Source organism: Triplophysa rosa, linkage group LG13 (assembly GCF_024868665.1).
Source record: "Triplophysa rosa linkage group LG13, Trosa_1v2, whole genome shotgun sequence".
In the NCBI taxonomy this organism is placed as follows: Eukaryota; Metazoa; Chordata; class Actinopteri; order Cypriniformes; family Nemacheilidae; genus Triplophysa; species Triplophysa rosa.
The window spans coordinates 12,251,499-12,264,093 of NC_079902.1; the positions used below are offsets into that span (position 1 = coordinate 12,251,499).

The 12,595-nt window shown below is 38.6% G+C and overlaps 1 protein-coding gene across 5 annotated transcripts in view; it reads right to left on the reverse strand.

Annotated features, from left to right (window-relative positions):
* Positions 1–464: 464 nt before the first annotated feature.
* Positions 465–12,595, reverse strand: part of atp11c (ATPase phospholipid transporting 11C) — a 63,644-nt gene continuing 51,513 nt past the window's right edge. Inside the window, exons 20-31 of one of the 5 annotated variants that reach the window (XM_057348871.1) lie at positions 12,402–12,579; positions 10,830–10,932; positions 10,605–10,750; positions 10,459–10,518; positions 9,500–9,627; positions 9,287–9,422; positions 9,141–9,206; positions 8,948–9,051; positions 8,718–8,874; positions 5,688–5,796; positions 4,197–4,228; positions 465–3,048 (exon numbers count right to left, since the gene is read on the reverse strand). In XM_057348871.1, coding sequence (XP_057204854.1) covers positions 5,692–5,796; positions 8,718–8,874; positions 8,948–9,051; positions 9,141–9,206; positions 9,287–9,422; positions 9,500–9,627; positions 10,459–10,518; positions 10,605–10,750; positions 10,830–10,932; positions 12,402–12,579 — 1,183 coding nt within the window. In that variant the 3' untranslated portion in view covers positions 465–3,048; positions 4,197–4,228; positions 5,688–5,691. Of the gene's footprint in view, positions 3,049–4,196; positions 4,229–5,687; positions 5,797–7,041; positions 7,133–8,717; positions 8,875–8,947; positions 9,052–9,140; positions 9,207–9,286; positions 9,423–9,499; positions 9,628–10,458; positions 10,519–10,604; positions 10,751–10,829; positions 10,933–12,401; positions 12,580–12,595 lie in introns of those variants that run through there. The other 4 variants (XM_057348876.1, XM_057348873.1, XM_057348875.1 and 1 more) reach the window with 4 other exon arrangements.

Genomic DNA, 12,595 nt, shown 5'->3' on the forward strand with positions numbered 1-12,595 from the left:
TTGTCAACCCGTTGTTGGAAGAAAAATATTTGTTAGTACTAAAATCTGTTGTAACCTCAGTTGGTTCTTTGTGAACGTAACACTAACCCATCAGAAATCATGAACACCATCAGATGAAGGTTTTTATCATCAAAGTTTTGGGTGTTCTTTCTTGAGTTTGTTGAATTAAACTATACTATCATCCAATAAACTACAAGTTTTAATTTCCTTAAAACATTGGTAATATATACTTAACTTAAAGCTGAGAATTCGGGAACTGGATTTAGGAACTGAAAGTGTGAAAAAAATATTTGATCCCTTAAAAGGTTGACACAAATTAAGCTATGAAGTGAATACATTTTTAGAAAAAAAAAACATTTGCATAAAAACCTGTTCCCTTACAGAATTTATTAGCCGAGACGTTCGTCTTCAACTATTTCCTTTTTTTTAATGTAGTATCATTTGCATTAAGGACAGTTTTGACAAAAAGACCAATCCTCAGACACACATTTCTTCTTCAAAACAGCATTTATTAAAGAAGTTTGAAACAGACTGGTCTTGAGAGGTACATTCAGATCAGCTGGTGCCTGAGGGATATGATGGAGGGAGCAGAACTGACAGTGTTACTGCCCGCAACACACCTTACCTCGCTCTCCACAACCAGGCAGCCTTTCCCTGCTTTTTTTTTTGACGTTTTCTTTTTCTTACAAAAAGTGGCTCAAAAGTTCCATTAAAAATACAATCAAATATTTTTTTCATATTCAGGCAACATGAGAATCCAAGATTTACAATATAAGCTTTGAAAATAGCATCTCTGAAGTCATTTAAAGGTCTGTTTGGAAATTTCAAACATTGCAGGCAAGAACCATTTACCCCTCCCGATCTTAAAGAACACAGCGATGTGTCGAATCATCTTGGTGTGAGTGTGTATGTGCTCACCAGGGGTTCAGTACAGTGGTGCCATTAGTGGTCACCCATGCACAGGAAAAGACAAATGGATTTACGTTTGTGTTGAAACATCAACCCAACCAGCCAAACTTCAATCATATGGCTAATTCAAAAGCAAAAAGTTAAAGCTTTCATATATTTTCTTTAAAAAAGCTGATTCACGGGGTAATCAGAAATGAATAGAAGGCCTGGTGGTTACGCGGGGCTGCGATACAGCTGGATTAAGCCAGACCCTGAACTGGGAGCTGAAATTAAGATGCTTAGCATCATGACACAGTCAAAGGTCTAACACGCACCACTCTCCCTTGGATAATACACACACACATTCACACATACACATGCACTTAGGACAGCTGGAATGGGGTATTTTTAATATGGCATTGTTTTTATAGGAGAAACGTGATAAAAAATTCCCAATAACAAAACATGCCAGACATCAACTCTTTACACCCATTTTGGGTTACAAGCAAAAAAGAACTGATTACATCATACATATTAAAGGGACAGCAGACATCCGAGGATCAGCTTCATTCATACAAGACTCTGGTCTTGGACCGGCCCGATATTAGTATAAGATATACCTGACTGATCTCTGATCAGTGAACGAGAGCCAAGAACTGCTGGTCTACAGGGACGTCTCAGGCTAACAGGATATAGAAACCCAATCTGTTCAACAGCGGGTTGCACAGGCAAAAATCAATTGGCACGAGCTGACAATGTTTAATTTAAGAAGAGAAAGAAATATCTTTGACAAAAATATAACATTTGAGAGTAAAATTACACGGTATAATAAATAGAATCACATAGTCACGAACAAAAAATCAATTATAATCTAAAAAGCGATTGAAAACATGGCACACAGAAATGGAATGTATTCAGAAGCACGAGTTCAATGAAGATTGTTTGCCCACCTAAATAGTTTATACTAGCAGGCGTCAAACGTGACTTGTGTTTCGAAACGCATCGAATCCAAACTTCCTATTTAAGCAACCTAAACTCCACCCCTGAAACAGATCCCATTAAATTCATTAATTTAGTTAGAAGCCTTGTAAAGTGTGTGCATGCGTGGGTGATCCGACCACTGGCCTGGCGAACAAAGCTGACACGTCAACCTAAATGTCACTAAGGACAGTGCAAAACGGCCCACTTCCAGTGAACAGAAACGTAACTCCGACTCGCTCAGCAATACGCTATTAGTTTCGCATTACAGATCGATCTCGCTGTGTGCGGTTGCTTTTCTAACAGCACACACAGACCACACCACACGTCTTTCATTTTTTTGGCTTCGAGCGACAATATCCGTAATTTCACTAGTACATCTTAAATTTGTAATCCAACTGTAAACTCATCTCCGTCTCAACAGAGAGTAACAATAAACGACAGTACTATATATGAAAAACCTAACTAGTTTTCGTTTTCTTTCTCACACACGCACACGTATGCACACGTGTTGATGGCACCGTGGGATATTTCCGAACTTGTTGAAAGGCAGCTTTTATACCCATAGGGTCAAGACCCTCAGTGCAGCATCTTAGAGCTCACATTTAGGGATCTCAAACAGCTACATATCACAAAACTCTAAACTACCGATTTGGGATTGGCGATCACACTTGGCAGCTGATGCCAGAAGGGCCAACTGTGGGTGTTGACAATATGGAAACCAAAAAAAGAGAGAATGTCGACGGAAGTGGAATTCTTTACATTTTTCGCTCATGCCGATAAGGAAGAGCCTACATGTCATAACATCCCGTAGCAGTTGTGCGCTACTGATGATGTTGCCAGCGTTACAATCTTCCCACGAGGGCTGAATATGAGTGTGGCAGTACAGAAAGGTTTCACTTTTCAATGCTGTGAACGCTTATTCAAAAAACAAGGATAAATCTTGAGAAATCATGCTGGGATGGGAGGCTTGAGAAGGATCCAGACAGCAGAACAGATGAGGTGAAAAGAAGGCCAAAGTGGCTGACAGACTGATGAGTCAAAGCCTGGTCTGGTTCTGTTTTCGTGTTCTATTCGGGCAGAAGGAAGGAAAAAAGCCCCTGCAGATGTTCTGGCCATGGCTGATGTCCATCAGTAGTGTTCCTTCAGATGTTTATAGGACAGGGGTGTTACAGCAGCCATCTGTGACGGACCAAAACATACATCCTCACTCAAAACAAATCAGCACACATGTTCTAGAAAGTAAAAAGATTTTTACTGAAAGGTTTATACACTCTTAAAAATAAATTTGCTACATTTGTCACAGATTAAACTATTTTTTGGCTCCTCAACAAACTTTTTGAGTTAAAGGGTTTAAAATGGACCATTTTTGTCTAAATAACCATTTGAGGATGTTGCAGGTTCCTTTCGAAACCTTTAACCATATTAAAGTTCACACAAAAAATGATGGCTGTCAAACGATTAATCACAATGAATCAAATCCAGAATAAAAGCTTGTGTTTACATAATATATGTCTGTGTACTGTGCATATTTATTTTGCAATTATAAACACATGCACGTACATGTTTACATATTTAGGAAATACATACCACTTTATATTTACAAATAATTTAAATGATATATACATGTTTATTCATTTTTATATTTTTCTAAAATATATGCATGTATGTGTATGTTTTCAAAAGTACACAGACATATGTTATGTAAACAAACTTTTATTCTGGATGCAATTAATCGTTTGACAGCCCCCCAAAATCTGTCATTTTGTCATCCTCATGTTGTTTTAAAGCTTTATATGACTTTCTTGTGTGAAACAGAAAAGAAGATATTTTAAGAAATGTTTTTCTGTCCATAAAGCCAATAGAATTTTTGGTAACCGGCTTTCTTCAAAATATCTTCTTTTATGTTCTAGAGAAGAAAGTCATACAGGTTTGGAATGACCTTTTTTTAAGAGTGTAGGACAGTTTGATTAAATCTGTATAGCATTTGTGACTTAAAGCGGTTGAGGTACTGTACATGTACATTAATTGATTGATAATTCAGAAACAAAAACCACCAAAACAAACACTAAACCTAAAACACTCTGTAGGCAACATCATCAAGCCCAAATCAAATCTAAATGATCAGAACCAAAGAACCCTCTTTGAAGATCGAACTGTCTGGAGTAGACAGCTCGTGTGATTCCTGGTAAAAAGCAATGCCCCTGGCTCAAAACAAGTTTTAGCTTGAAATCATCAGGCAACATCCCGAACAGATTCCAGATATTTCATGAATCACGTGAAAGCTTAACTTGCATTGGGCCCAGAACATTGCTTTAAAAGCACTTTACCTGACATTGTGACTTGTGGAATCCTCTTACAGCTGAGAAGAACAGGAGAAGCAGATTTAATACGCTTGAGAGAACCTCCTGTCTAGTTTCACTTACATAAACATTAAGCTTCATCAACATTTAAAGCTTCAAGCACAGGCAAACAAGCATGCAGTATGCAAAGCTTCAGTTAATGTAGAGGAACAATCACAAACACGGTTGAGGAAGGTTAGGGAGCCGGTGGAGGGGTTGAACGACTTTTACCGTCACAAAAAAACAAAATAAATGACTTCAGATTACAACCACAGCACACAAAACCCACCACAACAAAAGACACAATAAGACCAACATGAAACTTCGGTTTCATTTCAATGTATGAGACAAAACAACCACACTCAAGTTGTCATTCACACACAAATAAAACCCACACAATGAGATGAACCACAACATGACAGACGACTGGTTTAGTCGGTTAAGAGACCCAATCACAGGTTACTCGAGGAGCACATGCAAGGCATTATGGGGGGGGGGGGGGGGGTTTGGACGGCTGAAAGGATCATTTGATAAGCCAATATACAATAATAAGAAAATATTAAATGCTTATGACATTAAGTTTTTATTTTATTTTATACTGTGGTACATTACACTACACGCCCACATATAGAACTAATGAATTACCAATAACATGTACAAAACAGAAGATCAACAGGGATCAACCTTTGGTTTACAGGATGTGACCATTGAATTCCTGAAGTGAAAATCCCATTCAAATTATATATAGAGAGAAAAATATTTGAGCAATAATAGAAGTTTTAGGTTTAATTACGTATTGTGTATACTGTATGCATATAGTATTAATATGCACTTTAGTAGGTCAACGTGATTTTACTGCATAATTACTGGTCACTGTGCCCTCACTTGACATGACACGCACAATCTAATATAACAGTTTATAATATAAAATCCATTGTAGTTACATCCACGTATTGCAGTCACAGCTGGTGTGGACAAAAACAAAGTAACATGGGAATGATACATTTTCTAATTTTGTTGCAATGTTGCATTTTACGCGGTATTATTCAATAACATAACTCAATTTAACACTACATATACAGTAAAAGTTTTTTTTTTTTGCGTTAAACCAAATGTTTGTTTAACCTTTAAACTAAATGTTCTGAATTAGGTCTTGGGTTAAAACAATGAGAAAATGAATGGGGAAAATACTTCAGGAACACACGCAGTTTAAAAAAAAGTGGGCGGCCACTTCAAAACAGTATTGTAATTTCTTATTTAAACATTACAAGACTAAATGTCTTTTCAGCCAACCAACACAAGTTCATCCTAAGTGTAGGGAGAATTTCCACAGCAGAATGTTGAGGAAATAAAAGAGATCCCCTAAAAGGTGCCAATTAAAACCAGAGGGTAAGACTGCACTGGACTGGAGGCAGTACTGAAGGAAAATCCCAGTATGACTAGGGTCAGGCACTCAACGGGGGGTCTGGGGTCTTGTACCTGTTCATATGACAGTATTGGACTCGTCTGAAAAGGTTCTCATGAGCAGGGGTCTGGCTGAAGACTGGGAGGATTGGCCAACCCCCAAACTTGACTGACCCGGCTTTTTCTGAAAGGGGGGTGAAAGACACTTAGGACACGATGGATCAGACACTCAAATGAACAAACACTCTCCAACACACATACACAAACACATACTTTACCAGCATCATTATTCATTCACCGGAGACTGGTCATCAGAAGCATTTAAGTTATTTATATTTCTGATGTCTTTTTTGTAAAACGTATAAGTGCATTAGTAATTATCTAAATGTGTCATTTTAAAATAAATTTGTGTCAAATTTAAAAGATACTTAAAGGAACAGGGCACCTAAAAAAATCTCAATTTACAACAAATGTATACGAGTTCCTTTCTTCATCTGAACAGGAGTTAAAAAGGGTTCAAAGTGTCTTCAAATCTCGTTTAGTTCTTGAGTGTCTTGTGTTGCCGTATTTAAATTTAGCATTCTGATATGTTGTTTTGGCTCCAATTACACTAAATTAGCTCAAAATGTTGTTCTTACACAGACCTATCGTTTTGCTTCAGAAGACCTTTATTAATTAACCCATTGCATTTCTTTGTATTATTTGAATAATGGAGGCGTGTACTTTTTGGAGATTCAACGTTTTAGGATATTTTTGTTTACAAAACTTTGTTCATGTTCAAATGAAGAAACAAAGTCATATATATCTGAAAGAGCCAAATTTTCAGAAACATTTTGTTGAATCCGTACCATTTTACTACTGTATGTTATAATATGCGCAACAGGAGACAAACATTCAGACACGCACACAAACAAATTCAAACACTGAATCAACCAGCACTAATGCACTCAGAGACTCAAGCGGTCTTGGTGGGGAGCAGTGAAAGTTTGGCCGAGCACGCATGCAGACAACCCCAAGAGCTTGCGTGCTGCATTCTCCCGGCTGGGCATGCAGAGACAGCAGGCACCGGGAACAGACAGATGAAGGAATTCCCATCATACCCCAAAGCCCTTAAAGACACCACACACTCGGTACCACCCACCACCACAACTAGGGGCTTGCTCTCTTCCACAAAGCTTCTAAACAAACATCCACCAAGAAACACACTTTGACTGTCAATCCAACCCCAGGTCCTTCAAAAAAACACATCTATACCAGAAAAGAACTTGCCCTTCAACACCAGCAACTAGCGGAGAACACCACCTCACAGAGAGGGTACAAAAACAGATGGGTGGAGAGACGGCAGGCAAGACACAGAAGATAAAGACAGGCAACCCAAAGGAGGAGAGACAGCGAGACAAAAAGGAGAGAAAGGAGCAAGCAGCGAGACCTCAGTCGCTCCAGGAAAAGCTGTGTGTGCTAGCGGTCTGCGACAGCATGAAGATAGTGGACGTCCCGGAGGAAGGAAGCCGTTGTTTCATCTACAGCACAGCACATGGGAGGCAAGAGACCAGAAAAGATGGTAGGAACATTAGCAGAAATGAATGATAAGTAAGGGTGGAGATAAGATGAGGAGGGGGAGAAGTCAGTCACGTAGATATACAAGTACTGAGGTCAACTATTCCAGTGACTTGAACCCTGTTTGTGCTGTTTGATTCAGCTTAATTTTTTACAAACTCAGCAGGGATGGTTCCTCTGAGTTGAAAAAAGATAACATCCAAACTCAAATGTTCTTTTAAATGAAAGGCAAAAATATTCTAAAAAGCAAAGCGTTACGATGGTCAATAAAGCATTTCTTTTCTCTTTAAAGATAAAATGCAACATGCTCCCTCTTTGTAATAAGGTCAGTTTCAGTCTTTTTCTGGAATCCATCAGTCTAATAATAACAATCAAAACTAAAGTTGAAAGTCAAGTACATTATTTCGATTTGACAGGTTATGAGATCATTATATCAAGTAATAAATATGCATCCCATGTCCTCCCCCTTTTAATTGACATGCCGAATATTCTTGGAAGGGATGCGGCACCTACCTGTGAGGAGGCAGGGGGCAGATGAGCAGCGTATGTTCATCGCTGGCCTAATGAACACATGGACTGAGTCTGCTTAGCTAATGTCACTTACAATAGAGTCTAACTGGAGTGTGTGCTCACTTCATCGAAATAATTCAAATGAGTAATTATTGCTTATTGATCGTAACTGGTTGGGCACCTAGTGATAACTGTGCTAGCTGATGGAAACAGACCGCAGTCTTCACGCTTGACTAATGCAATAAAGGTTACCTAAATCACAGATTTACAAAAAATACGGAAAAGAGCAATAGTATCAATTAGACCGATTGACTTCCTGTCTGTTTGACCAATCACAACACAATGCAAACCATTCAGAGCCTTAAAAACAATGGTGTAATTCATGGCAGTCAAGGGAATGTAGTAAGAAAGAGACAATGGAAATGTGACAAGGGTCAGTATAAAAATGGAAGAGAGACAAAAAGTACAAGAGGGAAATTAGATGGAAATGTGTCCTACAATTCAGTGTGCACAGAAAGTTTTGGGTAAAAATCTGTCTGTCCACACTGAATGCAATCTTGGAGATTTGTTATATACCCAGTTTTAACCTTTTGGAATAACTCTATTCTCATTTGTGCTTAATAAACATCAGGGTATGGATTTACATCACAGTAAAATCGCCAGTGTTAAAAAAGGTCAAATACACTGTGAGTGTTAATTTGACCTTTTTTAACACTGGCGATTTTGCTGTGATCCAATGATTTTTAAAGTGGGTGGGGCTACTTGGTGCAAATTTGTGCAAACAGAATCTGAATCCCCAACTAAACAGTGACACTTTTTGTCCTAACTAGTAGCTGCAATAAGTGTAATTAATATAGAAGAGACAACTTTTAGTTAGGACACAATATAAATGTTATCACACTCAACAGTAGAAACTTCAGGGCAAACTGGAAGACGAAAGAAAGACTAATGTGCAGGTAAACGGTATTAAGAGTTTGTAGAACTTATAGTAGAATTTAAGACAAAGAAAACAGAGAAAAAGATTGGAGAGGAGTATACCTGTCGTGAATGAGGGCTTCTGGGTTTGCGGAGGACTGCTAAAAGTATTTCCGGCAGGAGAGAGAGGAGTATGAGGATGATGATAACCAACCAGGCAGATACGGAGCTCAGCATGTTAGCAAACACAAAGTACAACCGCTGTTGCTTTAAAAATGGCCTAGCAAAACAAAAAGAGAAAATGAGATTTCAAAATTCTTACGGAAAATTCTAGATCTTATATGTGACCTCACCATATGATGCCTCCCCAGAAAAAGCTGAAGAACACATAGAATGCCAATGAGCCCCAGATGACAAAATGGTTGATCCACGTCCAGTGATGTGTGTCCAGAGCCAACTGAAAAGACAACAGTCAGTCTCTGACAACTGACAAAACTTCTACAATGAGTCTGCAAGTTTAAGAGAAAACAACAAAACATTACCAACCTTCAAAGTGACGGTAAAAACAAGAACTGTGAATACAATCGTTCCATAGGACCAATTTCCAAACACCTGCAAACAGGAAAGCCAGTATTACATGCAAATTCATTTTTTGAATTCAGACTCTATGAAAAAGCATATCCGGCTCTAACCTGTCCGTTATCCTGCAGTGCGGGATTGCTGAACAGAAAACGGACACCGAAAAAGAACAGAAGACCCTGAAAAATTCCTAATACTGTCCAGTAGAGGAATGGACGCCAGCGTAACATTGCATTCTTTGCTATTTCTCTATTGGAAAGACAGAAAACAACACATAAGCAACTGGTGCTATTTATATGGCTAACCAGAGCAGTGCAGGCTGGTACCTGTAGAGGGCAGCGTTGTCCAGCAAAATCTCGATGGCTATGTGCTGTTCCAGAAGGCTAAAGGCCAGAATGGGCATGGAGGTGAAGCAGATGTTGTACATAGTCAAATAGGCTGCGTCGTACAGGGGCTGGGAAAGTAGGGTTGAGGGAAGGAATGGGGCAACGGGGGCAGGGTTAATATCACGTTGAGGAGATCATACTTTATACAGTGTTACACAGCAAGAGACATGCAATGGTCACTTGATATATATATATATATATACACAAAACACTGGAGGTTCTGGGAAATGTGAGCGCAATAAGGAATCCAGCATATTGAGACTATTTCACTGAAATCTAGACAGGTGGGTAGATGCATTAGTAATTTAGTATTTTTGGACCTGTTACCAAGAGAAGTAGTTTGTGAGAAGAGAGGTTTAATCCTTATCCTGCATCTCCCATAAGAGCACCAAGGCTCAAAATATCTGCACCAAGCGCTCTACCCGCTCCATGACTCCTACCTCTAAAAGCTTCAAAGGGAAATTTCACCCAAAAAAATAATTCTATCATTATTTATTCACCCTCATGTTGTTCAAAACCTGTATATGACTTGTTCTTCTGTGGAACACAAAAGAAGAGAATTTTGAGAAATGCATCAGTGGTTTTGTGTCTATACAATGTAAGTCAATGAGACCCAATGTTGTTTGGTTACCAACATTCCAAAATATCTTCTTTTGTGTTGTGCAGAGTTAAAGTCATGCATTACAGGTTTGAAATGACATGAGGGTGAGAAAATGAATTTTAATTTTTGGGTGAACTGTCCCCTTTAAGCTACATTTGCGTATTTGTTTGTGTTTGTTATATATATCAGTTCAATGAAGGGCAGAAAGATAAATTCATAGGTAAAATCTGAAGGAATGAGCAGAGAAAAGGGGCCTGTTGGGTCGTAGTCTTCTAACAGGTCCTTTATTTGTACTTACTTGCTGAGAGTATCCACAGAAAAACTGGTACAGGAATTGAGGTAAGATGAAGCAAAGATTCTGAAGGTAAAGAAGAAAATGTCAAAACACCTAAAAAATTATTTCATGTCTATAGTATTGATTGTGCTACCAAATGCCAGACTTACCTTATAAAAGAAGTACTGAACAAGATGAGCAATCCTAACATAGTAAAGATGCCCATGAGCCAGTAAAAGCTTCTTTAAGTGCTTGAGCTTAGGAAAGGCATAGTCGCTGTTCCTCACAGCTTGACGGCCCTCTTTACCCTTAATACCTGACCACACAACAGTAACAACACTGTCACACATCTATAAAAAGCAGAACATTTAATCGTACACGCGCAGATGTCTCACCAATGCCCACGTGTGCCTCCAGTATCATGCTAACGTCATTGGCCCCATCGCCAATGGAGAGGGTGATGGGGGAACCTTTAGAGTTCTTCACCATCTTCACTATCTAAAGTGGATAGAAGTGGATAGATTTAGCGAGCTAAATAACAACTCCAGAGAAAGCTCTGCACATTTCTGTAGAACAGGAAAGGTCACAAAGTTTTAAAGGGGTCATATGACATGGCTAAAACAAATATTATCGTTTGTTTTAGATGTAATAAAATGTGTATACATGATTTAAGGTTCAAAAATGCTGTATTTTCCACACACCGTGCATGTTTGTATCTCCTCTTTGCCCCGCCTCTCTGAAACGCGCGGATTTTCAAAAATGCTCATCACTCTGAAAAGCGAGGTGTGCTATGATTGGCCAGTTAACCAGTGTGTAGTGATTGGTGGAATACTGCAAGCGTGTGACGGAAATGTAACGCCTCTTACCATATTTGGAACATCAGGTTCCAAAGCAATTGTACTGACAGGTACGCCCACCTTACTTGCGTATACATTTGGGCGGTCTTAGTCAAATCATACCACGAACTGACGTAGATTTGTGGGGGTGTGGTTACACGAGGTGTTTCTGGGTGAGCATTCGCTTTTAGATAGAATGCATCTTTTGTTCTGACTCTTTCATTTTTGCAATTTCACGTGTCTAATACATGCATGAGCAACTTATAACACACCAAAGACACAGAAAAACACGTATTCGCACCATATGTAAGGGTAATCCGTGGCTAGACGACGCGAAGCGGAGGGTGGTTGCCTCCACGAAGTGCATTAAAATGCTTTAATGCACGGCTAGCCGTGCATTATCCCGCTTATACATACCATGGTTATTTGCTTTATATATTGCATTATATATTAAAGCTTTTATTGATGTGTACAGTGTCATTTTAGATCAAACATGTAAAATGACGGTTATTTTGTCAGTTAATTTTAAATGTAATCAAACTGACTGGAACTACCCGTTTAAAGGCTTTTAATGCACACCTTCCAGCCAATCAGAATCCAGTTTTCAAACAGACCATGGTATAAGACCCCTTTAAACATGCTGTGTTGATTTATTAATTCTTTACACGTCAGTGTTTTTTTAAAGAACATTTTCTTCTGTGAATTTATGAACAGTTTATTTGCAAAAACAGATAACTCCGTTTCTAAAAATGTGCAAAAATCATTGTTTTATTATGTTGTGATGTTTTATGTGTGTTTTATTGTGTTAGTTAGCATTTGTTTAGTTTTTTTGTAGTTTGATATTAATTGGAATGCACAACAAAAACATTTTCAATCTATTTTTGCAAAGGAGCTCTTCATATAAACATTCAACATATAAAATTAAAGAATCAATCTTTTACTCTATCTTCATTTGTTTGTTTTAAGCACACAGGGGAAACAGTTAAATATTTAGCTTCATTTTATTATGCTTTGCACAGCATTTAATTTGCCATCTTTAATTCCCTTACTCATAGTCAGGCCCAGATGAAAACTTAAATCTAGTTTATATAAAGACAAATTTGATATAAAGTGCAGTTCTGCGAGTGTGACCTGAGCTTTCTGCAGGGGGGCCATGCGGCAACAGAGCACAGCGGCGCAGTTCTGACAGATCTGCAGAAGGAGGCTCCTGTAGAGACTGGCATCCGCATCACGGGGCGGGTTCATCACTAATGACAGCGTGGCTCCGTCAATGATAAAACCGTACTCTTGATTCGCAGTAGACCAACTCCTGTGCCAAAAGATGA